At 52.0% G+C, this 25,684-nt stretch overlaps 1 protein-coding gene across 9 annotated transcripts; it reads left to right on the plus strand.

Annotated features, from left to right (window-relative positions):
- The first annotated feature begins 260 nt into the window (after window positions 1-260).
- SH3GLB2 (SH3 domain containing GRB2 like, endophilin B2) lies at window positions 261-24,609 on the plus strand. Of its 9 annotated transcripts, XM_032130789.1 has the most exons (13): window positions 261-391; window positions 8,360-8,501; window positions 8,802-8,930; window positions 9,613-9,746; window positions 10,221-10,313; window positions 12,183-12,194; window positions 14,047-14,109; window positions 18,241-18,264; window positions 20,781-20,870; window positions 21,071-21,171; window positions 21,670-21,684; window positions 22,274-22,535; window positions 23,179-24,609. In XM_032130789.1, exons 1-13 carry the CDS (start codon window positions 329-331, stop codon window positions 23,284-23,286), a joined length of 1,236 nt encoding a protein of 411 aa, XP_031986680.1. In that variant the 5' UTR covers window positions 261-328; the 3' UTR covers window positions 23,287-24,609. The 9 variants fall into 9 exon arrangements, with proteins under 9 accessions (XP_031986680.1, XP_031986682.1, XP_031986684.1 ...); XM_032130791.1 differs by lacking the exon at window positions 21,670-21,684; XM_032130793.1 differs by lacking the exon at window positions 14,047-14,109.
- The last annotated feature ends 1,075 nt before the right edge of the window (window positions 24,610-25,684 follow it).

The following is a 25,684-nucleotide window of genomic DNA, read 5'->3' on the forward strand; positions in this document are numbered from 1 at the left end:
GCCGCCGCGCCAATCGGAACGCGCCCGGCTCGGGGATGAGGCGGCGCGGGCGGCGGAGAGGGGAAGGGAAGGGGCGGGGAGCGCGGCGCGAGTTTCTATTGGCGGGCGCTGACAGCTCCCCCCGCAGCCGCCGCCGCGCTTAAAGGGGCCGCGCCCGCCATCCGCGCCCCCGTCCGCCGGGGCGCTGCCGAGGCGCACGGGCCCGTAAGAAGTCGCAGCCCTTTTAAGAGGCGCGGAGCGGGCGTCACCCGGCGCTATAAAAGGCGGCGGAGCGGCGGGCGCGGTGACAGCGGGGGCGCGGCGCGGCCGGGGCGGCTCCGGGGCCGCCATGGAGTTCAACGTGAAGAAGCTGGCGTCGGACGCGGGGGTCTTCTTCTCCCGCGCCATGCAGGTGAGGCGGGGCTTGTCGCCACGGCAGCGGCATCGCCCGGAGGCCGCGGGGCGGGAGGCGCGGGGGATCCGCGGAGCCAGGCCCCGGAGGAGCCAGGGGGGTTTGCCCGGCCCGGGGGAGGCTGGAGAAGGAGATCGGAGCTGGGTGGGTCCGTCTGCCTGAGCCGCAGCCCCCGGAGCATCACCCGCAGATGCATCACCTCGGGAGCTCGGGGGTGCCGGGGAAGGTCCCAAGGGAAGAGCCGCGGGGATGGTGCTCGGGATGGGGAGGGGAGTGCGGGGAGACATTCGTGCCTGGGGTTTGCTGCTCTTAAAGAAACAAAGGTGCTGGCACACGGCTGCTTTGTCCGTACCCAGACCCAGCGGGAAGGGGTGCAGAGCTCTGGAACGGGTGCCCAGGGAGAGCATGGAGTCTCCCACCCTGGAGACATTCCAAACCCGGCTGGACACGCTCCTGTGTCACCTGCTCCAGGTGACCCTGCCTTCGCAAGGAGATTGGATGGGATGATGTCCAGAGGTCCCTTCCAATCCCAGTCATTCTGGGATTCTGTGGAATGGTCCCTGTCGCTGGGGAGGGGTGGTGGAGGTGCCTTGCACCTGGTCTGCGCTTCAGCCCCTCGGGAGGAGCAGGGCCTGGGAAGACACTGGGATGTTCAAGGGATGGGATGAGCTGCTGAGAGTGAGCAGGTCAGGTCTCATGGGGTTGCTGAGGCATCAGGACCATGCGAGGAAATGTCTGGAGCTGAGTCGAGGTGGGGTGAGGTTGAGTATTAGGAAAAGGTTCTTCCCCCAGAGGGTGGTGGGGCACTGAACAGGCTCCCCAGGGCAGTGGTCACAGTCCCAAGGGCTATAGAGCTCAAGAAGCATTTGGACAATGCTCTCAGGCACAGGGGGGATTCTTTGGGCTGTTTCTGAGCAGGGCCAGTTGTACTTTGATGATCCTTGCGGGTCCTCAGAATATTCTGATATTCACAACTTGCAATCAGGAGCTTCTTGGGGATGAACTGACCCCCCTGGAGCTGTGAAGAAATTTGGGTACACGTGTGCAGCAGATGTGCAGCAGGTGGTGAGATGGGGCTGCTGAGTGTGTTCATTTCTTGGGCATAAGAACTGGAATATTGCTCTTGTTTGAGCAGGAGAGGAGAGAGGCAGGTCAGAACTGGTTGGGATCCTGCCTGGAAAGTGAAGCCCAGACTCTGGGACTGGGCTTCTTGCTCTACCTATTGTGTGGGGGCTGGTAAACAAACAGCAGAGCTGCCTTGTTCCAGACCTTCTGTGCAGGGGAGTAATTCTGGCTCTATTGAGAACTGGTCTCCTGTAAGCAGATACCAGCTCCTGTAGCCGTGCCAGTGAGTCATATGTTATGAAAAAGAGAGATATTAACTACAGGTGCAAAATAAGGAGCAGATGGAAGGCCTAAAGATGCCGTTCTCATGCAAATGACCTTGGATGCAGAAGAAATGCTAGAAAGAAATCTTGTGTTTAGAAGCCTTATTGTAAGTCTCTGGTAAGTGTTTTTTAGCTCCAAGGCGTAGGAAGGAGACAGGCCTGGGAACAGTGTCTGCACACGGTGATTCCAGAGCAAGGAGGCGTTTATAAATCGTGGCTTCTGCTTGCTACACCTACTCCACTGTCTCGTACATGAATATTCATATGCCTAATTACAGTAGTAATTTCTTGAAATCAAATGAGCACTGGCACTTGTGGACAGTGAGCAGGTGTGTAAGGAGGGGGAACTGGAAGGAAAGAGATCTCTGAGGCTGAAAACCACCTCATGAGGTGTCACTGCTGGGGGAATTCAGCCTTTTTGGGTCCTCACAGACTCCTGGTGTGGGTGAGCCCTGCCCTTTCTCCCCCGAGAGCCGCCAGTGACAGCTGAGGTCTGCTGTGGGCAGTAAGGGCTGGGTTTGTAGCACTCTTTAGCACTGCAGATCTTCTCGGACGGGAATAAGCTGTCTAGAAAAAGCTGTTTTCTGTAGCATTTGGAGATGCTTTCTCCAGCTCCAGGCATTTAACAAAGGGATGTTTTACTGGAACTGCAGCAACTGGAGATAAATGGACTGGCCATTATGTGCTGTTCCACTCAGACAGCATTAGCTCCTGCTGTCTGGCAGAGCTGTCTGACCAACACACAGGAGCTTCACTCAAACTGGAATTGGGGCTCAGCCGGGGGAAAGGAGACAGGGCATGGTCAGCACAACACCTCTGGGCTGGCTCAGGGCAGGAGCTGATTTGAAACCTGTCAAATACAACCCAACATAGGTGCTGGAAGAAGGATTTTGGACTAGGCTCCTCATGACAAAAACAACCCAATCAAAACAGCTCAAACCCACTGCTGCCTTTACATGGCTCTTCCTCGCTCAGGCATCAGTCACAGGGCTCCTCCAGAAAAGCAGAGCAGACAGTAAAGGTGGGGTAGGAAAGTAGTGGACAGCTCTGCTACCCTGGGAGTGGGGAACAAGCTTCTAGGCTGGGGCAGCTGCAAGGATATAGAGCTTGTGTAGGATTCAGCATCTCACCTGAGCATGGCCTGTATTGACACTTGCACTACCAGTTGCAGCCATCAGATCAGTATTCTCTGAGGGGATGTGGCACCTGCAGACAGATTCCAAACAGGTCGCTCTTCATCTTCACTTGAAGGAGGGCCTCTCCCTTTGATCAGATGCACCTTCCCGTTATCAATGAGTGGGTCTGATCCCAAACCTTGGCCAGTGGAAGCTGTGTGGCCACACACTGGATGTCTCTGTTCTAGATAGGCTGCAAGGCAGGCTCTTTCAGAGAGGTCTGGAAATAATTGTAGGTGTCTGTCTTTTGTCAGTTCTGATGTAAACAGGCTCTGGGTGAAAATGCCTAAGTGTGAGTACAGCTTTTGGGTGCTTATCCCCCCACTAATGTCATTACTAGAACAGCTAGAGGCTGACTTACTCTCTCTTGAAGCTCCTGCAGACAGACTCCCCCAGCTCCCTGAATTCTGGTGATAAAATAGACTTTTATCATTAGTAGATAAAATAAACCCTCTGCTTGCTGACCTTACTGGTGTTCACACTTTAAAAGTTCAGAGAGCAGAAGGTGACCCAAGGAAAGGACAAGGTCTTGGTAGGGACACCTGACCCAAGCTGCCCAAAGGGATATTGCATACCATAGGACATTGCAGAGCAATAAAACCTAAGAGAGAGGAGGAGGGGGGACATTATTATAGAGCACATTTGTCTTTTGGGGTAACCATGCCATGTACTGAGGCCCAGCTTCCCGGGAAGTGGTCACACATCACTTGCAGATGGGAAGGAGACAGGAAAATTTTTTTGCTTCCTTTGCTTCCATGCACAACTTTTTCTTCATTAAACTGCCTTTATCTTTCACCATGAGGTTTTTCCATCTTATTTTCACCCCCCCTGTTCTGCTGAGGAGGGAAGTGATAGAGAGATTTGGTGGCACCTCATGTCCAGCCAAGCTTAACCCACCACAACAGTGGTTTTTTTTTCCTCTCCTAGATGCCTTGCTCATGAGTTAACCAAGCTGTCCCTGTTAATGACTTCCTTCTGTCCTCTAGCACAGTTTCACTTGGCTCCCAGCCTGGCTTTCCTGACTCCTGGTGACCAAATACTTGGAGCAGACTCTGTATCTGGTCCAGAGTTGCTGAAAATCAGGTAGTTTTCAGATGCTGAGTGGCTGTAGCTTCTTTCTTACTGCAACACTGTACAAAGAGGGAGCCAGATTTGCTCAACCTATTGTGTTGTGCCTCTGATCAAAAAGAGCAAATGTTACTGTGTTTTGGGCATTTTGAGCTATTTGGAGGCTTTGAAAAACCCAACAGCCTAAATCTACTGGCAGGTACAGGAGACTATTCCTGGTTTAAATCTCCTGGCTCTGGTTTGATCATTGTAATTTAAAGTGGAAAGTCATAAGTAACATCCAGTTGGATAAAATGGGGACCCTGCAAGTGGTACAAGGGCCTGAACTCTGCCACCAGATCCTCTGCAAGGGCGCTGCAGCCACCCTGTTAGAGATCACAGCATACAGGCCTGGGCTTTTATTATACTGGGATTTTATTCCCCTCACTTTTAAGGAGAGGAAGGTGCTGATGCTTTCAGCAAAGGAAATACCATGGGCTATTTTACAGCCTAACTCTGATGGCATTTAGTCACAGGCCTGTTTGATCTGTACCTGTAGTGCAGGGGGGCCCCTGCAGCTCAGCACTACTTGCCAACCCCCCTGACATCCCAGATGTGTGTCTGCCAACTCTCTTGGGGGAAGGGGCTTTTCCCCGAGCTGTGAATGCTTAGGGCAGCTGCCCTAGCTGTAGTCCAGCACATCCATGCTCCTTTTGGGCCTGTGGCCCAAGTCCTGCTCTCCTGCTGGGTCACCCTGTTTGCCCACCTGGGCCCTGATAAAGCATCTCTGGTTCCTGCTGTTCAGCCAAGACTCCCAGAGGAAACCCAACCTTTGGCTGAATTATTGATGACCTGGAATGCAGCACTTCCTGGAGAGCGAGAGTGGCACTGACAAAAGGCTGCCCTGCATTATTAAGCAGCCGGGTCAGCTGCAAGGATGAGCAGCCTCTCAGCACTGTGACCTGGCTCACAATCCCAGGATGCAGATCTGGGAATTGGTTCAGGGCTATTGACCCAGTCCTCAGGTTCTAGAAAACAAGCAGTAGCTCTGCCATGGCAGGATGGAGGAGCTGGAGGTTCTTTCTCAACGCTGCAACTGCCTGTGCTTTGCCAGCCCTGCCTTCCTCCCCGGGGATCTGCACCAAGCCTGTAAATCAACTTGATAAAACCAAATATCACTCCTGTTTGTGGCAATCTGTTGTGAAAGACAGCAGTGCTGCTAGTCTGGGAACAGCAAAATATAAAATACTCAAAATCTGTCTTTTTACAGTCAGGAGGCTTGAGGGTATGATCAATTCATTTGTTCTGCATCTCTTGGTGTCACAGTGAAATCTTTTCAACCAAATTTCTCTGTTATGAAAACAAATTCTCAGGAATAGAAATCCTTTACAGAGGAGTTCTGCCTGAAGTGCTTGAGTAGCCAAATTCATAAACTGCTGTTCTTCTACCCTTCTTTTCACTGGGCAGCCAGGTAAGAAGGGATCAGCAGCTGAGACCTGTTGTCACCTAAAATCTCAGATTTCCACTTGCACCAGACAAAAAAACGAGCCAGCTCGTAGGTCAGTGTAACTCACCTGTAATCTCCTGCACTGGCTGTGCTTCCAGGAGAAGCTCCATCTGATCTCATGGCAGGCTGCTCCTGCAGGAGGTGGTCCTGCTCTCCCTACACTTCATGGCACATCCCCACTACTGCTGTGAAGTCGGGTGGGCTCTCTGATAGGTCTGAAAAGTCACATTAGAGGTCAAATGGAGCTGGATCAGTGACTCCCTGTGCACAGGGAGGAGGAGGTAACACTGGGCAGCAATAGCACCCAGTGCAGCCCCTGCAGTGAGGCACCAGCCCCCCGAGGCTGTGCCTGGGCTGGGTTCAGCACACCCAGCTCCTGGGCAGGGGTCAGGGAGACACTGAGTGAGTTAAGTGTCAGTGGAGTCACAGCCTTCCATGCCTTGCACCTGCTTCCCGACCTTCCTGCCCTGCTTTCCAACCCTGAAAGGAAGCCTGAATAAGAGATTGTTTTCTGGCCTGACCCTTTGGAGCCACGGGCTGTGACTGAGATTCCTGCCCATCCTCCCCTTCTGGCATAGCCCCCAGGCTTGCTGTGATCCTGGTGCTGCCCTCAGCCTTGTTGCAAGACAAACAGCTTTATTGCCTGACTTGAGATAAGAATTGTTTCTGAGTCCTGGCGAGTGCTGAGCTGTGACCCCTGCACTGGGTTACACAAAACAGCCACAGAGGACAGTGATGCCAAAGATGCCACTTGTTAATAAAGCAAAGGGCCCCAGAGCTGGAATGGTTCAGGACAGTGGCAGTAGTGCTGTGGAGATGCTGGAGGGCTTCAGCAGTGATCTGGCACTGCAGCAATGCTGTAAGAAGCTGACTCAATTCAGCTGATAAGAAACTGGGTTTAGATTTGACAGCTCCAGGGTAGCTGCTGGTGCAGGATAAGCCTAAACTGCAGGAAAAAGAGCTGGACTTGAAAGTGAGATGAGGTCTCAGAATGCTGTCTGGGAAAGGGGGATGAGAGAGACTTATCTTTGCATCAAAGAGTCTTGGCTTGTTTAGGAAAGATCTTAAACAGATGACTCAAGAATTGGTGCCAAATACCTGGGAAGTCCCAGTTTGCTGCATGGCAGTGACTCAGCCCAGCCTGGCAGAGTCTGAAAACAGCTCTGGGCTCCCAGCAGTGACAGAGGAAAGCAGCCTCAGCTGCTGAGAGCCATGTGTGACCCCCCCAAAGAAATCAAACAATACGAACACTCTCTCACCTTGAATCTGCTTTTACCCATTGTCCAGAAATGGCATGGGGGACCATGGCAAAACCCAGTTAAAATTATGTGCCAGTAACCAGGGGCTGCTGGTGCAGGGGACAGAACAGCAAAGTCATCCCTGGTCCTCTGTCCCCAATGGGCTTCGGGGGACAGTGTGACTGTCCTGTCCCTGCAGCTCAGAATCTGTCACCACCTGCCTCTGGCAAGGCACTCCACTGGCTGGAGCTCGAATCGTGCTAAACAGGTCGCTGTGTAAACATACCTGGAGGGCTTGTATATCTCAGACATCTGGTAACAGGACTCCAAGGGCTGTTTGCTCCTGCTCTGGGCTCTCCTTATCTCACTTTGTTCCCAGCATTGTGCTGGATGGGAAAGGAACAGAGCTGGCCAGGAAGCCTTTCAGGAAGGGCAGCAGACATCAGAGCAAGACCCCATGGAAGGGACATTTTAGCCTATCTAGAGCTGAGCTCTGGTGTAGGGAAGCAGAGAGGAGAAGGTACCAGCAGTAGATCAGACAGGAGCTGCATTTCAGCTAAGAGCTTTAGCCAGGCTTTAATCTTTGGCATCTTTTAATCTTTGGCCAGTATTGCACAGTACCATGTCCTGATAGTGCAGCAGTAGCATCAGAGACCATTAACAAGGGTTAAAGGACAACTGGAGCCTCTGTAGGATCCCAAATGGCACAGCTGACCAAAGGGTCTTTTAGCATGATCCAACAAGATGCTGGTTCTGTCAAGAGCAGGAAATTGTGCTTAAAAATACACTGAAGTTGGCCAACTTCACTGAAAGGAGCACGTGGGAAATGGGGATGGGATGAGAGGGGAATGGGCTCTTCTCTCAGAAATCCCTCAAAGAAGCAATGGAGGGTGTCCAGGCCATCTGATGATGCATCTCCAGACTGACAAACCTGGTCAGATGTCACTGTGCAGTATGAAAACACTGGAGACTTGCACAGCCCAATTCTTCCTGCTGCTAATTTTAAACTTAAAAGGAATTGCAGAGGGAGGGATTGTCCATTGCCAGTATGAATCTGAGTGCTGAGAAGAGTTGAACAGTGTTATATTTCAATTCCCTGCTTCAGAGGGTGTCCCAGAAGAACAGTCACGTGCTGGAAGTGGTTTTATCTAAATCCTGAGTCTCCCAGCTTGAGGTGGTAGTGGCATTCCCAACCCCTTGGGTTTGCAGGACACAGAGTTGGTCAGGAGGATATGAAGGGATTCAGCACCTTCCCTCATGTGAAGGATGTCTGTTGCTGTTCTGCATGAAGCAGTGGAAGGCATGTGCATATTTAAATAGATCCCTCACAACTGGAGTATTTTCATACTAGACCTTATTAAAAGTTACTTATTCTGGAACACCTCTCAAACCTGGAGTCTATTTTTAGGTTGATGTTTGTTCTACTCTTGGGCAAAAAATTTGCCCTCTTCCCCTGAAAGATGCCTGGGAACAAAGAATGACATCTTGAAGGGTTTTTAGCTCTGTTCTAAGGTAAATACACAAGACAAAAGCAGCTTCACTGTCCCTTATTAGCTCTATAACACTAAATTTGCTTTGGGAGAACAGACCTAATGACTGCCTTCTTCCTGCAGTTTACTGAAGAAAAGCTGGGCCAGGCTGAGAAGACTGAACTTGATGCCCACTTTGAAAACCTTCTGGCCAGGGCAGACTGCACAAAGAACTGGACAGAGAAGATCTTGCGTCAGACTGAAGTTCTGCTACAGCCAAACCCGAGTAAGTGCAGCTTCTCCTAAGGCTTGAAGGACAAATGTCACTTGCAACTCAGTGGTGAAAGACATGGCCTCTGGCAGAGAGCCCTGTAGAGTTTGTGGGGCTTGGTGTCTTTGCAGGGCCTGTCCTTCTTCGCTGTGCAGCTGAGAGCAGCTCAGAGCCTGGCAGTGCGCTGGGGCAGGGACACCTGCTCCTGGCACTGGTGCCTGCTGTCCAGTGCATCACTGAGGACTGCGTGGGGTGGGCTATCATGAATCCCAGCTCAGGGACTCTCTTCCAGCCTCCCTGGTCTCCTCGTTCCAGGTGCCAGAGTAGAAGAATTCCTGTACGAGAAGCTTGACCGGAAGGTGCCTTCCCGGGTCACCAATGGGGAGCTGCTGGCACAGTACATGACAGAGGCAGCCAATGACTTTGGGCCAGGGACACCTTATGGTAAGTCAGCCTGGCTAATGAAGAAGTCCTGGGAATCCATCCCTTCCCAAGAGAATATCCCTAATACTTGCATTGAGATGAATGCAGCAGGCTCCTTCTTGACCACACAGAGCATCTTTCTGCTCTTTAAATTCTCACAGTTGTCCCTTCCTGGGGGAATTTTGGGTTTCTTTAAGCAGCAGACCTACACAGAGACACAGCCTTCACTTCCAGCTGTCCTTGCTCCTGCCATGAGCTCTGTTCCTGCTCTCCAAATCAATAGTTGTTCAATAGTGAGTCCTGTTACAGCCAGAGCAGCTGTAACTGCATCTATAGCCAACACTGTCTAATCAACTCATGTTTTCTGCTCTGGTGCTTTTTAATTTGCTGCTCTGTTCCTGTGCCTCTGTTTTATGAGGCAAAGAAGGATCATTCTGCGCAAGCAGGTAGAGCAGTAAAATACATCAGTGCCATAAGTGCCTCAGCAGATAGATAAGATCAGAGGTGCCCTGGGAGCAGTGAAAAGACGCCTCAGGCCAACAGCAGAGTGGGTATGGCTGGAGCTGGTGTGGGACTTTGCTCAGGCCAGGCACTGCTGTGCCTGTGTCCCCCAGCATGGGAGTCTGGAAGCTCTGGGTGAGTTGGCTGGAGGCAACACGTGGTAATTGGTTTCTCCTGGAGCTGAAGGTTCCCGTTGTTGCAGGAAAGACTTTGATAAAAGTTGGAGAGACTCAGAGGCGCTTGGGTGCAGCAGAACGGGAATTCATCCACTCTGCCTCCATCAACTTCCTGACCCCTCTGCGCAACTTCCTGGAAGGGGATTGGAGAACCATCTCTGTAAGTGTGGTGGCAGGGAAGGGGAAGCTTGTCACGACCCTGGAGACAAGGAGGGCAGGGGGAGAGAGAAACAGTGCTAAGAGAACCCCTTATCTTTCCTTGTGACAAAGGATGACTCCGTACCTCTCCCCTTAAAGAATGCAAGGATGAGGGAACACCAACCCTAGATCTGCTCAGGTTCCCCCTCTGACAGAGAAGGATTGCCAGCTGATGTGCATGAGGAAAGTAACTCCTTTCCCCACTCCTGCAGCTTGTGGGCACCACCCATCACAGGCTGCCCTGTTTTCAGGAGGTTATCCTGTATCCCTGGCAACCAGCCCCAAAACTCCTGCTAAGGAGATGAGCATAGCAACGGGTTCTTTCTCCCTGGCATGTTTTGATAAAGAAATAGATTTGATTCCTAGGTGATACCATGTCCCCTCCTCAACCCTGCTTCTAAGCAATCTGCTCTCACCCATCTCCTGTCCCTTCCAGAAAGAGCGGAGGATCCTGCAGAACCGACGCCTGGACCTGGACGCCTGCAAAGCCAGGTTGAAGAAGGCCAAAGCTGCCGAGGCAAAAGCAGCGGTAACTCCTCCCCTCATTTCCCTCCCCGTCCTTCTGGCCCCAGGGCTTGGCTCACATCGTCAAAAATTAGGTTACCCTGCTGTGTCCTGTCTCTGGCAGGCATGGGTGGGGCAATTCCTCATCTGGGATGGAAGGGAACTGGGAGCAGGAGCCATGTGCCTGTTTCTGAGATGTCCTCCCTTGGAGTTGTTGAAGCAAACAGTTCTGAGCTTCTGGAGTCTGGAAACTTGCACTTGACCCAGGCTCCTGCCTCCTGACTGATCAGGGTTGCTGGATGAGTTGTGCTAGTAACTATAAGGCTGCATCTTCTGAGGACTTGCTTTTCACTGGGGATCTCAAGCCAAGCCAAGAGAGAGCTGAGCTGAGAGGTGCACGAGGGAAAAGCTGCTGGAGCTCTGCAGCAGTCCCAGCCTGTCAGACTAGTTAGGATTCTGCCAGCTCCCAGGCAGGAGTGCTGTGGGAGCAGGTAAGGGGTGGCCAGGGTCCGACTGGCTACAAGGTCCATTTCTGAGCCTCTCTGCTCACTCAGTTCATGGTGCTCTGGTTACAGGTTTGTCTTGCCCTCTGGCTTTGGGAAATTCATCACCTTGGGCACTGATGGGTTCCCTGGAGGGCCTGGTTGGAGCTGGTTGTCATCCTATAGAGCTCTGGCTGTTGGCACAAGGACCTGCCAAGTTCTGCTTCTGCCTTGGGGCCAGGAGCTCAAGTGGCAAATGTGTGCAAGTCAGAATCAGACTGTCCTTGTCAGTCAGTCTCTGGGATGCACTGGGATACCAGCCCAGCAGCCCTGCTATGAGTCTGTTTCTAACCATCTGCCAGCTGGGCCTCTGGCCTTGTCTCTCCCTGGGTAGCCAGTTCCCAGGTGTTTTCCCTTTCCTCCAGCTCCAATTACATCCATGGCAGATGGGGAAGCTGTGCTAAGCTCTGCAGCCTCCATCAGCAGGTCTGACAGAGTGCTCAGAGCTACACAGGACAGCTGTGAACAGCAGTAGTAGCTGCCCCTTTTAAAAAAGCCTCCTCTAATCAGTCAGGTCCCCCAGATCCTCTGAAAGTAACTTCAGGAATCCCACATTCCCCTTCCAGAGGGGTCAGTGCCCCCAGTCTCAGGGGGAACTGGTGGCCCTTGCTTTATCTTTAAGCTCAGATCAGAGCAGGAATTGAGATACCTCCTGTGCTTCCTCCCTTTCCACCCTCTTTACCTTGCTTCCTACAGGAGATGATCCCAAGGCCTCTCACATACACACACACCCTTGGTTGAGGGACTCCCCTGTAGCTGGAAAAGAAAAACTTTGTTTCCCACTGGAACTTTTGGGGTGCCCCAGGCAGGTGCAGAGCCGATCCAGGCTTTCCAGGGTGTTGTCTCCAGGCCAAGCTTCAAAGCAGCAGAGTGGCTGAAACACTGATGGCAACAGCAGAGCAAATTCAGCTGCTGCTGTGGGGACCCATCTCTCAGCCAGCTCAGTTTAAAGGTGGGGTCCCTGGTCTCTGGGTGCCTCCCTGGCTGCTGGATGACAAGGTGGAAGCTCTCAGCACCGGGGAGAGCTGCTTCCTCTGCTCTGGACACCTCATCTAGATCGCAGCATTCCCTGTAACGTGCCTGGAGTCCTGTGTCACACCTCCCCATCCGAGCTGAAGTATCCCAGCTCTCCCAGCTCACCTCTCTCTTGCTGCTCTTCCCCTCTGTACTGCAAATCTGTGTTCCCACAGCTTCTGTCTCGTGATGCCCCTCTGAGTGCTGCTGCCCAGACCCGTGAGCTGCTGTGGAGTACCTGGGCTTGTGCCTTTCCCACAGACTCTGTGCTTTGTCCTTCCTGTTGATGCTGTTTTGTTTACTAACCTTTTTGTTTTGTTTCTTTGTAATTTGCTCAGTGTGAGGGAGATGTGAGTATTGACTGTGCTAACAGTGCTGTGATTTTTTTTTTTTCTTTAACACCTCTCATTGTCTCTCCCATTTTTAAAAAGAAAATTCATATCTTCTTTGTCCCGTTGGGACTGGCCCTGCAGCATGTTCTGAGCGTGATCAGGGCTGTGGCTGCCTGGGGAAGGTGCTCCAGAAGGATGGGAGTGTCAGGGACCTGCCTGCAGCCCCTCTGGAGCATCCCTCGGGTCCATCCACGCTGCCTGCAAGCAGTGCTCAAGAGAGACAGGGGCTCCCCTAAAGACCCCCTCGGGCTCCTCCAGCTGCAGGCAGGAGGAGGTGGGGTTGGGTGGCCAGTCCCTCTCTGGAAGGGCAGCCCAGAGACAATGACAGGCAGGATGATCTGGTTGTGGTGCTGTTCTGCCCCTTTTCCCCATTACCAGACTGGAAGAGGGAGGGAGGTGGGTCCCTTTTGACCACTGCTTGCAAATACAACTTCTCCATGCACAGAAGAGAAGCTTGCCTCCTTCATCCCATGTGCTGTGACTAGTTTTGGGACTCCCTGGAGACCAGGGAATGGGAGGAGAGGTTTCTTCAGTTGCTCTTGATCTTTAAAAAACAAAAAGCATAAGCAGCTATTTCTGTGAAACATCCTTCCTCCCCACAGGGAGGAGTCCAGCCTACTTGCTTTGCTGGCCTCAAACCTCACTGGTGCACTTTTCTCCCTATACTCAGGTTTAACTTGTAATAGGAATTGCTCCTCCTTATTCCTTCCTCCAGCCATCCCTAAAACTCCTAAATGGTATGGAAAAAAAAAAAAAAAACTGTTGGGACTGCCTGACTGCTCGTCCACACACTGGTCACTCATTCCAGCTGGCTGCTCGGGGCCCAGCAAAGTGGGTCAGTGTGTATAAGTGGATCTGGGTGACTACAGAGAGATTAACCTGGGAGAGAGAATGAGGGGCCTGAGGGGATTAATGCCAGAGCTGGGATCCAGCATGACTGTGCCAGCCCTGCACAGCAGCTACTGTGCAGTAAGGGCTGGCCAGGAGGATTCCTGATGTCAGGCAGCTCAGTTTGTCTCTTCAGGTGGTTCTACAGCCAAAGGCCATACCAGGAGGAGGCCTGATCTTAACTGAATAAAAGCACCACGTTATGTGGTGGTTAATGAGCCCATAACTGTGTGGGAGTGGACTGAATCCGTTGCACTTCCAATGAGGAAACTGGACTCCAGAGTGCTCAAGTCTTCCTGCCCCAGGGCAGAAGTTTAGCTGTGGAGAATGTGGCTTGGAGGTTTCCTCACCTCTGGGATGAAAACTCCTACACTGCCTTTGGCTCTACCTGGCTTGGCTAAGCCATGTTCCTTCCTGAAAACAGCAGATCTGGCTCCATTTGGAGGAAACATGGCTTGGAGAGAGTGAGAGCAGTAGAAGGCACTGTGGAAGGGGTGCTCCAGTGCTGGTAAATCCTCCTGCCTTAAGGGCAAGGCCCTGTACAGTGACTGTAGGCAGGAGACAAGGGGAAGGAAGGTCCTGCCCACGGAACTGAGCTAATACAACAAGAGCAACCTGCTGGCTGTAAGGGAATGGGAATGCCCTTGGGATTGTGCTCTATGAGCTGATAGCTGTAAGTACAGGCAGAGTTTCTAACAGCAGGAGTGTCTGCTGTTCGAGTATCAGGTGTGACTGCACAAGCCTGGCCTCCACGTGCCACTGCTGAGACGTCGGGAGACCTCCCTCCTGCCTCTCATCAGAATCCGAGCAATGCTCCCAGCACAGGCAGGAAAAAAGCCACTGGTCTCTTGTTCCACCCATCGCCCAGTGACTCCTGTTGACTCCTCTGGTGCCTTGTACATGACACTCTATTCCCCCCCAGGCTGTGCCTGACTTTCAGGAAACCAGACCTCGTAATTACGTGCTCTCCGCCAGCGCATCAGCGGTAAGATCACCTCCTCCCAGATACTGCCTCCTCCTGCCCTTCTCTGTACCTGATGTAAACTCAGACCTAGTGCTCTGCTGTTTTCAACATTTTAATGTGACATGGGCTGCCCAGGGTTCCTCTGACTCGGCCTTGAGGATTCACATCACCCCCATGCGGGTGCCTGCTCAGGGTCTGGCCCTTTGCAGCTGGGTTTGCTTTCCAAACCAGTTTCCCTGCCAGCCCTCTTCCACATTTCTAGTGGGGATCTTCAGATGGGTTTTTATTGCTAGTGGAGCAGTTGAGAGGAACAAACCTCCAGGAGTGGCCTTTCTGGATGGTTCCAGCTGTACAGTGGCAGCGTCACACATGTGACTGCCTGATCTGTACCGTGGTGTCAGAGGCTTTGTAGCTGGTCAAGAGAATCAAAGATGGAGGAATCTCCCTGCCACCAGTGTCAATAACAGTGCAGACTTTTCTGTTCTGCAAACAGAAGTCATTTTTTACTGTTTCATTGTGTTGGCAGCTGTTCCACAGCCAGATGTGCCTGGGGTGGATGAACAGCCCACTGCATCTCCACTCTGTTGCACTGAGTGGATGTGGCCAAGCACTTGACTTCCCATGCTGTGTTCATGGCTCCCCATTGCACAATGTCACATTTCTCGTTAAAATGTTGAAAACTGATCATCTTGCTTCCTAACTAGCATTCAGAACAACACTGATGCCTGCTAATAGAATAATCTGGGAGTGGAAGTGCTGGGGAGTGGAATCTGCAGATATGGAAAAGGACAGCCCGGCCTTCTCAGAAACAAAAAACACTATGGAAACACGGTGGATTTGGTTAATGGGAAACCCATCCCATTTGGAGACAGAGGTGTGTCTGAGCTGACAGCATCAGTGTTAGTTCCTAGGGCGATCTGTCCTGACCTTGGAGAGTGATGCTGGGATCAGAAATAGCTTTGCACAATACCTAGAAAATGATTTCCATCGGTCCCAGACTCAGTGATGAGAGTCCTGCAGAAGCTGATACTGATGATGCTGCAGCAACTGCTCAGTTCTCCTGTCTCCTAGTGCAGCTCAGAGCCAGCTTGTGGCTCTGGCTTTTCCCTTGGGAAGGTCTGTTCCCAGAGACTGCAGTTAAGCTCTAGGAGACCCAGAGGAGAGAAACTGGGCTTTCGCTGCCTCTGAATAGACATGGGTATCCTGACTGTTCCCCAGGGCTAAAGCACACCTGAAGACAAGCATTTGAACAATGTGCATTGGCATCTTGTGGAGTGCCCAGACACCCAGTTGGACACGTGCAGCCCTCACCAGAGAGTACCTTGATCTGCTTCTGCTCTATTGCAAAGCTGCTCTGGGGAGCAGGTGCCACATACAGAAACATAACAGGAGAACAGATTTTGTGAAGATTTTTAGCCAACAAGTGTCTAGCCTGGGACATCTGTGCCTAGTTCAGTGCTCCCTCATCAGGCTCTGCTAGTGCTGGTGGCACTGGGCAGCAAGAGCAGGGCTCTGGGAGAGCAGCCAGCACTGACCCCGATCGAGTTTGATGATTGCACAGCAGGGCCTCCTACCAGAAGTGCCTGTGGGAAGTGTGCTGGCCCAACCAGTGTCAGGCCTTGTGGCTTCCAAAGCTCTTTCAGAGGCTGCAGTCGGTGGGTAAAGGGCTACCTGAACTCCAGCTGCACTGGCAAGGGTGACCTGAATTACAGTTTACATCTCTAATTAGCAAAACACAAGCTGAGCCCAGGCTGCTCCCCAGCTCTGAACAGGCAGCTGCTTTGCTGCAAGCTCTCTAATCCCAGCATTCATCCCAAGGAGTCAGGCACTGCAGCAAGGTAGGAGCTCTTCATCCTGTTGCTCTGCTTTTTTTCCAGGCCAGAGTCCTTGTGCTACTTCTTAGTGTGCACTGACAGTGCAGAGCAGTGGCTGCTGCTCACCTCGCTCTTGAGCTCGGCTCCTTTCTGGAGGGAGGGGTTGGTTATGCCCAAGGTAACAGCTTTGTCTTACAGGTGAGCAAACAGGTCAGCTCTCTCCTGGACCACACGCCCTCAGCAGGGCTCTGATTTGGATTCTAAATTTACGTTGTTGGTTTTTGGAGAGGTGGATAACACGGTGCTTTTATTTTTTTCCCCTTCCATGACAGGAGGGCTCAGATGGAATTAAATCCAAGAAAAAAAGCACCTCCCTTGTTTTGTATGAGTTGGAGGCTGAGGAGCCATTTCTCCTCTCTCCCACACTGACCTTTTGTTTTTGTGTAAGAAGGTGTATGTGGGCTGTGCAAGCCTAAATATTCCTTTCTCTCAGACCCTGCCACGCAGTGTACCCCTAGGAATGATTCCAAGAAAAAACATATTGAGTACCTTAAAGAGGATTCCTCTGGCTTGAGCTGGGGTGCAGGAAGACAATAGCAGATCATGGCCTTTTCTGCTCTCAGAGCTGTCCAAAAAGGAGCTACACTGAGTCTTAGCCCAAGGACAGATCTGGGCAAAGCTGGACTGTCCCAGAACACCACAGGACCAGACCTGGAGGTGGCACAGCAAAGGCAACAGAAGAGAAACAAATCTGGCTACAAATTCAATGGGTGCTACACTGATAAATGGGCCTGATGTGGCTTAAGTACTGTCCACAGTGTCTGAGTAGGAAGGCCTGGGATCAGAGGGAAAGCTTCCCCTTGCTCCTATGGTAAACCATGCTCCAAAAACACGGGGGTGTGCTGGCAAAGGCCTTGTGCCAGAGAAGCAGTTCAGGAGCTGCTTCTCAGCTTCCTACAGGATGCTTCCACCACCACCTTCCAGAGCAGGAGCTCTTAGAAGGGAAAGGGACTCATGTCCCCACACATGGCTGAAACTGGCCAGGCCTTACTCCAACCAGTTCCTGATTTGCAGTAACAAAACATCCCCATAGAAGTCGAAGAAAACACCCACCTCAGCACCCAGACCAGTACAATAATTCCACTGAAGTAAGAGATGCCAGTCAGGCTACAGACCACAGAGCAGGCAGCAATCCCAGGAACCTGGCAAAACACCTTCCTGCTTCAACCCCTCCCCAGTACAGGCAGGGCCTACAGGTGCTCCTTATATTGGCTGCTGAAGTCTCTCTGCACCTGGGGCTCCCACAGCCCACCTGAGGACAGTTGGTGAGCAAAGCTCAGCTGGGAGAGCCTGGTCCAAACAGAGCCTGTTCTCCCTCTGACACCCACATCCAGCACAGGCGCCCCCAGTGCAAATTCAGCTGTGTCTGGTGACCTTCCCTGACCTGCAGAGGTGACCCTGGGTGGTGAAGCTGAGCTCCACAGGGGTCATGCCCCTGGCCCCACTGGTGTGGGTGTTGCAGGCAGGCTGCTGTGCTCCCAGATCCAGGGGGATTTCACATTGCCAGGACTGAGGCAGTAGTTGGCTGCTGAGTAAAGGCCAAGCCAAGGACCTCTGGGAAGGATCAATGTGTTTTTCTGCCTCCTCTCTCCCTTTGCCATTGCTGTGTGTGACTTCTGTTCATTGTTTCATGTCCTGAAGCCAGATCCCACAAGCAGCTGGAGGTGTCCAAGTCTGCCCCTGTGGGGAAGGAGAGTAGGAAGGAGTCGTGTGATGTTTTGCCTGGCTCAGAGGCAGCAGCCAGCCCCTGCTTCCTCCTTGCTGTGGCTAAACAGGCCTGTTGGCACTTCAGGCTGGGTGGATTATCCCACTAATCTGAGCTCTCTGGACCATGGGTGAGGAACACTGGCCTCTGTGCAGCCTGAGCTCAAAAAGCTCACTTGCCTCTCCACAATCCTAAAAGAAGGGCTGTCCTTCAACACCAACCTCTGCAGCTTCAGTGAAGTGAGCCTTGCTGTGCAGAGGACTCTGCTGTTAATCTTTTTTTTCCTGGAGCCTGTGGAATGCAACGGCTGTAGCAGCCCTGGCAGGGAGCAGAGCTGGCGTGCTGCTGGCTCTGGTGGCATGAACTTGCTCTCCCATTGTGAAACTGAGCTCGAGGGTGCAGGAATGAGGGGAAGGGGTATAGATCTGGCAGCTGCTGCTGGGTGAAGGGCTGGCTTGTCCCTGGAGTTGGCCTGCTGTCCATGGAGCACCCTTGCCTGTTGGTGTTAATGCCGAGTGCTTCGCGACGTCTCCAACACTGATCTCCTTTCCTGTTGCTCTGTGGCCCCTACAGCTTTGGAGCGACGAGGTGGAAAAAGTAAGTATCCAGCTGGAATTGTGCTCAAACCTTCTGGGGGTGTTCAGGGGACAGGGGTGCTGTGGAGCCCTTCCTGCTCGCAGGCAGGGGAGGATCAGGGGCTGCTGCTGTTGTGTGCCCCAGCCCTGATCCCTCTGTGTGGTTCAGTGCAATGACAGCGGCTTGGGATGAGCCATGGGCCCGTTGGCTGTCCCTGGTGGGAGACACTTCCCTGGCATCCAGGCGTGTCTGCGTGTGGTAAAAGGAGGCTCAGAACACTGCACTGTGTGACAGGAGCAGAGGTGATGCTTGAGGTGTGATCCAGCTCTGCTCCTGTGGCCAAGGCTCTGATCCTCCGTGTGCCTCTGGTAGCCCCTGGCCTAATCCATCCAGCTGGCTCTACACAGAGCTGGAGCAAGGACAGAGTATTTCCTGTGCCCAGCCCCAGCTGCTGCAGGGAACAGCTCGGTCGGGGGTAGGGTGGAGGGAGGTTTGAAGCCTCATGGAGTTGATTCTCTCTGGGTGAGCTGCACTTACCCTTCTGATCCATGGAGGCTCTGGAAGGGAAGTGTGACTTGTCCATGAAGGTGGATGGAGGGCTGAGACCAAGGTGAGCTCTCTGTGGAGCTCCAGCACATCAGGGAACTTCCAGAGACACCTTTTGGGATCCTGTTCCTTTCACACCTTGAACACCCCCAGCAGGCATTGCCGTGAAGCCTGAAGTGCAGAGTGGCAGAAGTTCTGTGTGCTGTGCATGACAGCAGCCTGTTGCTGCCTTATTCCAAAGGCATCTGCAGAATGGACTGGCTGTTCCCAAACCAGCTCTTCCTGTTCTTTAAATCCTTCAGTCCCTCAACCAAACAAGCTGGCTACAGTTAGCTATGAGCATGCAAAGATCTGTTCCTCTATCCTCTCTCTTTGGGTTGTTCTGCTTGGGTAGACCGAAGTATGTAAGTAAATATTGAAGTTCTCCATGTCTTGGAGAAGCACAAGACTGGAAGGGGCCTCCCAGGTCACCATCCAGCTCTGGCTTTATAGGAAACTACATCCTGCAACTGCTCAGAGTTGGCAGGGAGAGGCAAATCCCAGGCAGCACCAAATGGAGCTGCATCTGCCTGGCACAAGTTTAAATAGTTCTGAATACTGGAGTCTCAGTTCATGGGAGCAAGAATCACTTGGTGTTTTGAAGGCATTGCACTGGTATTTCCTGTTACATTCCCCCTTCTCCTTTAAATAATCCCCTTCATACAGAGGATGCAAGAAAATAGATCAGTTGAGTTGCAGCTTAAAATAGACAAATCTGATTAAAAGACAGTCAGAGCATTTCTTTGTTGTAGCCTGGCTCTACACTGGTAGAGAGCTGTGCTGGCCCCAGCAGCACCTCCAGCTTGTCCTGCTGAGAATACTGGGTCTCCTCTGGGGTCACCAGTGATGTGGCCTCTGCTCTGAGACTGTCAGCCGGGCTGGATCAGCCCTCTGGGCTCAATTCCAGACATGTCAGTCCTGGGCCAGAATGGTCAGGGCATTCCCAAAGCAGTGAAAGGAACCCGTGCACCAGGGCAGCTCTCTGAGCTGCACGCTCCTGGAGGAGGGGAAAGGGTTCTCTTTCCAGTGAGCTGGAGCTGAGTGGGTGTTGCTCTTCTGTGACCAGCCACAGCACATCCCAAGAGGACTCCAGCACTGTTAAGGAATTAAGGAATTAAGGTGTTGAGGAATACTGCATGCTGGAGAGAACACGTGGGCCTGCTTGTCACCCCTTTCCATCAGCAGGAGGGGAGAGCTGGCACCAGAACACTTGGCTGCTCCAGCACTTCTGGAGAATTCCTTACCAGGATCCACCTGGGTATTCTGGTACTGCCAGAAACTGCCCCAGTGTAAATGCACTGTTTGGTGGTGGGGGAGAGATGGGTCTCCAGTGTGAGTCTGTCTCTGGATTCCCAAAGCCTGCTGTGGAGCTGCCTGCTATTCACCAGTGTTTAATTCCTCCTAGCTCAGAATCAGTAACTAGCCCCAAAGGAGACTGTTGGGTAGAAGTTGGATTGGGATGTTCATCTCCATTGCAGATTTAATTAGCAGCAGCAGTTTGGTAAATACTGCCTGGCCTCAGCCTTTGTTCTGGGGTGATAAAAAGGAATCTACTGCTCTTCCAGAGAGAAGCCTAGGGAGGCTGTGACATTCCTATGCGTGCAGGTGCAGAAAGAGGGGACTAAAGGGACAGGAGCTGGCATGGGACTGGCTTTCCACATAGCTCAGGATTAACAAAGGAGCTTCCCTGCTTGATGCATCAGTTTTGAGCTGCCATTCCATCACCTGCAGTGACCCAGTGTAGGATTAAGAAGGAATTAAGCTGAAATGCAGCCAGAGGTCTCTGGGATCCCAACCCAGGGTCTCTTGTGCCTGCTGCTCAGTGTCACAGCTGCACGTGGATCCTGCAGCACCTGTGTCTTGCTGCCAAAGAGGGGGTGTGAAGGTAGAGGGCTGCAGAGACAGAACAGGGCTCCTGCCCTGTGCTGCCTGAGCCCCCATCCTGTTTGCAGGCGGAGCACGAGCTGAGGCTCACCCAGACCGAGTTCGACCGCCAAGCAGAGGTGACCCGGCTGCTGCTGGAGGGGATCAGCAGCACACACGTGAGTCCTCCTGGGCACCTGGGGGTGAAAGGGACTACAGAGACTTTTGGCTCCTGCCAAGAGGATTATAGAGTCCTGCATGTGGAATAGAGGTAGAAGAGGTGGTAAATTTGGGGTACCTCAAGGGGGTAGTAGCTGCAGCAAGAGTTTCTGTGCCTTGTAACCAAACTCAGTCAAGCTGATGGTCCTTTTCCCTCCAGGTGAATCATCTTCGCTGTCTCCACGAGTTTGTAGAGTCTCAGACCAACTACTATGCTCAGTGCTACCAGTTCATGCTGGACCTGCAGAAGCAACTGGGCAGGTAAGACAAGAGACTGCTTTTACTTCTCTGAGGGTTGTTGGTCTCCTTACCCCCAGCTCAGGGCTCCTTCCCCCTCCCACATCAATGTTGGGCAGAAGTTATAAAGTGCCCTCACAACTCTGACAGAGCTTCTGAGTTTACAGAGTGGTGACCAGTCCTGGTGGTGGTGATGCATTTGGAGCAGGCGTTGCCATTGGCTTTTTACATTCCTCTCAAAGCACGATGGCCACAGGAGTTTGAACATTCTTCCTCTAAATTAGTTAGATCACACGAGACTCAAATTCCTGTTGCCAAGCAATGAGCCTGAGCATGCTCTGCTGCAGCAGTAACAAATCCCAGATTCCATATTCCGTGCTGCTGGCTGCACATCCTGTGGGGTGGGGTGGGCTGGGATGTTCTGTCTGGTAGTGTCACACCAGCACAGGCCTGACCCAGGAGGGGCTGTTGCCTCTATGTGATCACTCACACTCCTGTTCTGTTCTTTTTCCATGCCTGCAGCTCCAAAGGAGAAATGTAAGTATGATATTGGCCAGGATGATCTCTGAGGGCTCTCCTCCCCCCAGTGACTCTGGGATCTCTGTGTGATCACTGCCAGGGCCAGAGCTGTACCCCCTTAGATAACTGAGCCTGAGCTCCATTACTGTCTCTCTCTAGAGAGCCTGTAAGGGCTGGGAGCCTCCAGCTGTGGCATCCAGTTCAACAGCAGCAATGCCCATCCCTTTGCTGAAGAATTAGCAGGCAGAACGGGTAACACAGACCGTGTGAGAGCAGGGCAAGGACACAGCACAATGGACCCAGTCACACAGAGCCGAGAGCAGTACCTGTCCAGCCCCCTCTGCAGTGTCACATGTCAGTCTGGTACTCTGCAAGTTGTTGAAACAGGCACTGGAGTCAAAACAGGCAGACAAGTGTCACTTGCTGCACAGTCTCACCTGAGAACTGAGGGTATTTCCCCACATGAAGGGCCGTGTGGGTATGTTACAGCTGGGTATGTAGGCTGCAATTCTCGAGCATCATCTCTGCAGTGCAACTGCTGAAAGGAAGAGCTCGTGGTTCCTCAGGCTGGAGCCTCACTGAACTGTGCTTTTCTCTCCTGTGCAAGATTTTCAGGCACATTCGTAGGCAACGCGGAATCCGCATCTCCCGCAGCCGCTACCTCTCCTCCAGCTGTTGCTGCTGCCACGCTCCCTGCTGTGCCTACAATTCCAGTGGTGCCCACAATTGTTGGGGTGCCCAACACCGTAGCAGAGGGTGTGCTAAACCCCAGCGAAGTCAAGCCTCCTGCCAGTGGGACACGCAGGGCCAGAGTCCTCTACGACTACGAAGCGGCTGACAGCACCGAGCTGGCACTTCTTGCAGATGAGGTTGGTGGCTTTCCTGAGTGTTGGATTTGGCTATAACTGCCCAGCAGCCTGTGGTGTGCCCAACAAGGACTTTGGTTCCTTTTCCTGCCCCTAAAACCTGCTTTATGAAATAATAGAGTCTTTACCTGGATACCAGTATCTGCTGAGTTGCAGTGAGCTTGTGCTCACTGCCATTTACTATTTAATATCACTCAAATAACTCCTCAGTTCCTGTTGGAGCCCAAAATAAAATACTCCAATACTCAGTATCTTCACTGTGACCCTCAAATACAGCTGCCTTATCCAGAGCCATAGGATAAGCTGTTGGCTGGAGGCCTGCTCTAATCATGCTGAGAAAAAAAGAAAAATCAGCACGTTGGAAACTCTTCTGTTCTCTAGACTGAACTTCTATATTCAGAAGGGATGACAAAGCAACATGTAGAAGTACCTTGAGTCACTTTGGAGAATGAAAAAGCAACAGGGACATCACTGGGCAGTTTTCCATAGATCTGGTGTTAAAGCTGCAGATAGCTCCAGGGAAAGGGCACTGATGCCTGCTAAATGAACTTCAGGAATTACTGTTCTTTCAGTCCCCATCTGACTTAATTTCTTGGCTCTGTCTGCAGAGTAAGGTCCTGTCTAATGTGCTGTCTTCTCTCCCCAGATGATCACTGTGTACAGCCTGCCAGGCATGGATCCAGACTGGCTCATAGGGGAAAGAGGGAACCAGAAAGGGAAAGTTCCTGTCACTTATTTGGAACTGTTAAGTTAAATGTTAAGGAAGAAGAATGTACAAGCAGAATGCATCCCTCATCTGGCACTTCTAATGCGGATTTCCTCATCCGAGACCATTGCTCTCTTCAGGGTCAACACTCCATTGCTAATATGGGAATTATGGGAAAGAAGTGGGAAAACTGTTATGGTGAGGTTTTGGGAAAGGGCTGATGGCACCCAAGACTGAATTTGTTACCTACCAGTGCAGCCTGCTTTGAGGTTAGTCCTGATGGCACAAGATTCCTTGATTACTTTTTCCCTTCCCTGCCCCAGTCTTGTTCCTCACAGTGGCTTTCCCAGGGCGAGCGAGCTGTGTCCCTCAGCAGCTGCTCACCAGTTACACTTCCCTCATGTCTGGTGTGGGTTAGTGCCTGTCTGCCCCTCCCCTCCTCTCTTCTCCAGCAGCAGAATTGCCCAAGTCCAACCATCGAGCACTCCAGTAGGGAAGTGTCCTGCACACCCTCTCTGACATGTCCCAGCACATAAAGCAAGAAGGCTGCAGCTGAGATTTAGGAGCCTGTTAAACCCACCCACCCTGCTCACCCGTGGGAGACCAGCAGTGCACGGCTGGCCAAGAGCCACACTCACCATCCTGGGGCCTGGAGGCTCCCACCTACCCCTGTCCCCTGAAGCTGGAAGATTTCTTTGTGGAAACCACCCTGCTACCGTAGGGCCTAACCCCAAACCTCGTGCAAGGGACCATGCATCTCGCTTGCATTTCCTCTGGGAAATTGCTCTTGGACTGCAAAGTTTACAAGCCTTTTTACAAGCTTTGCTCCCTGTGTTATTGTCCAGGCTTTTCTTTCAGTGTGTCTGTCCAGGCATGTTTTAGCCTGACTTTATTTCCACCCTGAATCACTGATTTAATGAATGTTTCCCCTCCCATGTCAGCAGTGAACAGACTTGGTGCATCCTAGTGCAGAAAGGGACAGTCCCACCTGCTGTGACCCCCAACACAGAGCTGTTCTTGGCCATACACACACCATGACCCAGGCTGTCCTGGAGGGATGGGTTGGTTTAGCTCAGGTGTGTGTGCCCGCTCACTCCGGAATGAACTCCTAGCTAGAGCTCACTTAAAGGACTTCCACTTGATGTATCATGAGTTTTCCACTCAAGCTGGATGGAAGAGAAACTCACCTGCACCAAGCTCTCTGTTCACAACCTTCCCCTGGGTATGTCAGAACTAACTTTGCTTGTTTATTGATCTTTTGCACTTTCCCCAAAGGTATCGTGACCATTCTAATGTAACGGGCACTGAGCACCTGTGGTTGTGGGGCTCATGGGTTTCAGCACTTATTTGCCAATAAACAAACTGCCTGACCTCCTGCCTCAGCATCTTCTGTGGGCTCAGGGCTGTCCTTGCTCCCCAGCCACAGGGCTGTGGAGACAAGCAGGGAGACAAAGGGAGCAGCTCAGGTGAAAGCAGTGCCCTCCTGCTACTCTAGGCTTGGAAGCTGGGGTTAAAAGCAAAACAAAGCTGCTCATCCTTCCTGTCCCACCTGACACTCCCAACACACTGTGAGAGCCTTGTGGTTCCTTTCCCAGCTGATGCATCTCAGTTGTACTACAGCTTCAGGGGCTCTGAGAAACAACAGCTCTTCCTGCACCTGAAGCAAAAATAGAGCAGCAGCATGACTTCAGCTGCTGAGAGACCCAAGTGCTATTCTAGATCTAACAGACTTTTTTAGTTGTTATGGAAACTAGATCTGCTGCTAATCTAAAATCATAAAGTCGTGTCCCTAACACCCAGCTTGGAAGGAACTCCTGGGAAAAGCAGCTGTTGAAATGCTCTGTAGTGCAGCAATAATGTTTAGCTGTTCTAGTTAAGGAGAACAGGGAAATCAAATGATGTTCCCATTCTAGTTGGTTTTAAAATTGCCAGGATTACCACTCCCATAGTCCTGATCAATTAAAGATCCACTCCTGCCTATTTCCCTTCCAGCATGTATATTTTCCCTCAGGCCAGTGACATTCCTGTTCCCCTGCTATTCTTCTCCTTGGTACATTAAAGAGGAAAAACTGTTTTAGGAAAAACAGCAGCAGCTTAATGAAGCAGAAAATGGCCTCAGAGCAGCCAGAAGGAATTCTCTTCCTGGCACCAGCACTCTGTTCCCTCTGCAGTAGAAAAGAAAGCACGTGGAAAATCCATTGCTACTCCTGACTCTGTACAGAAGGTGACACTTGTGCTGCTCCTTTGCAGATGTCAGGGGAACCCCCCTTGGCTGGATCCCCTCTGTGCCCGAGGGACAGGGACAGGTACAACTCAGGACTGAAGTGCTGCTGTAGCTCTAAAATACACATAACCAACAGCACCCACTGCTTTTGCTGTCTGGCACCAAGGGCTCCTGCCAAGCACCAACTCACTCTCGTGCTTGAATAAACATCTAGAAGAATCT

Source organism: Corvus moneduloides, chromosome 21, assembly GCF_009650955.1.
Source record: "Corvus moneduloides isolate bCorMon1 chromosome 21, bCorMon1.pri, whole genome shotgun sequence".
Lineage (NCBI taxonomy): Eukaryota > Metazoa > Chordata > Aves > Passeriformes > Corvidae > Corvus > Corvus moneduloides.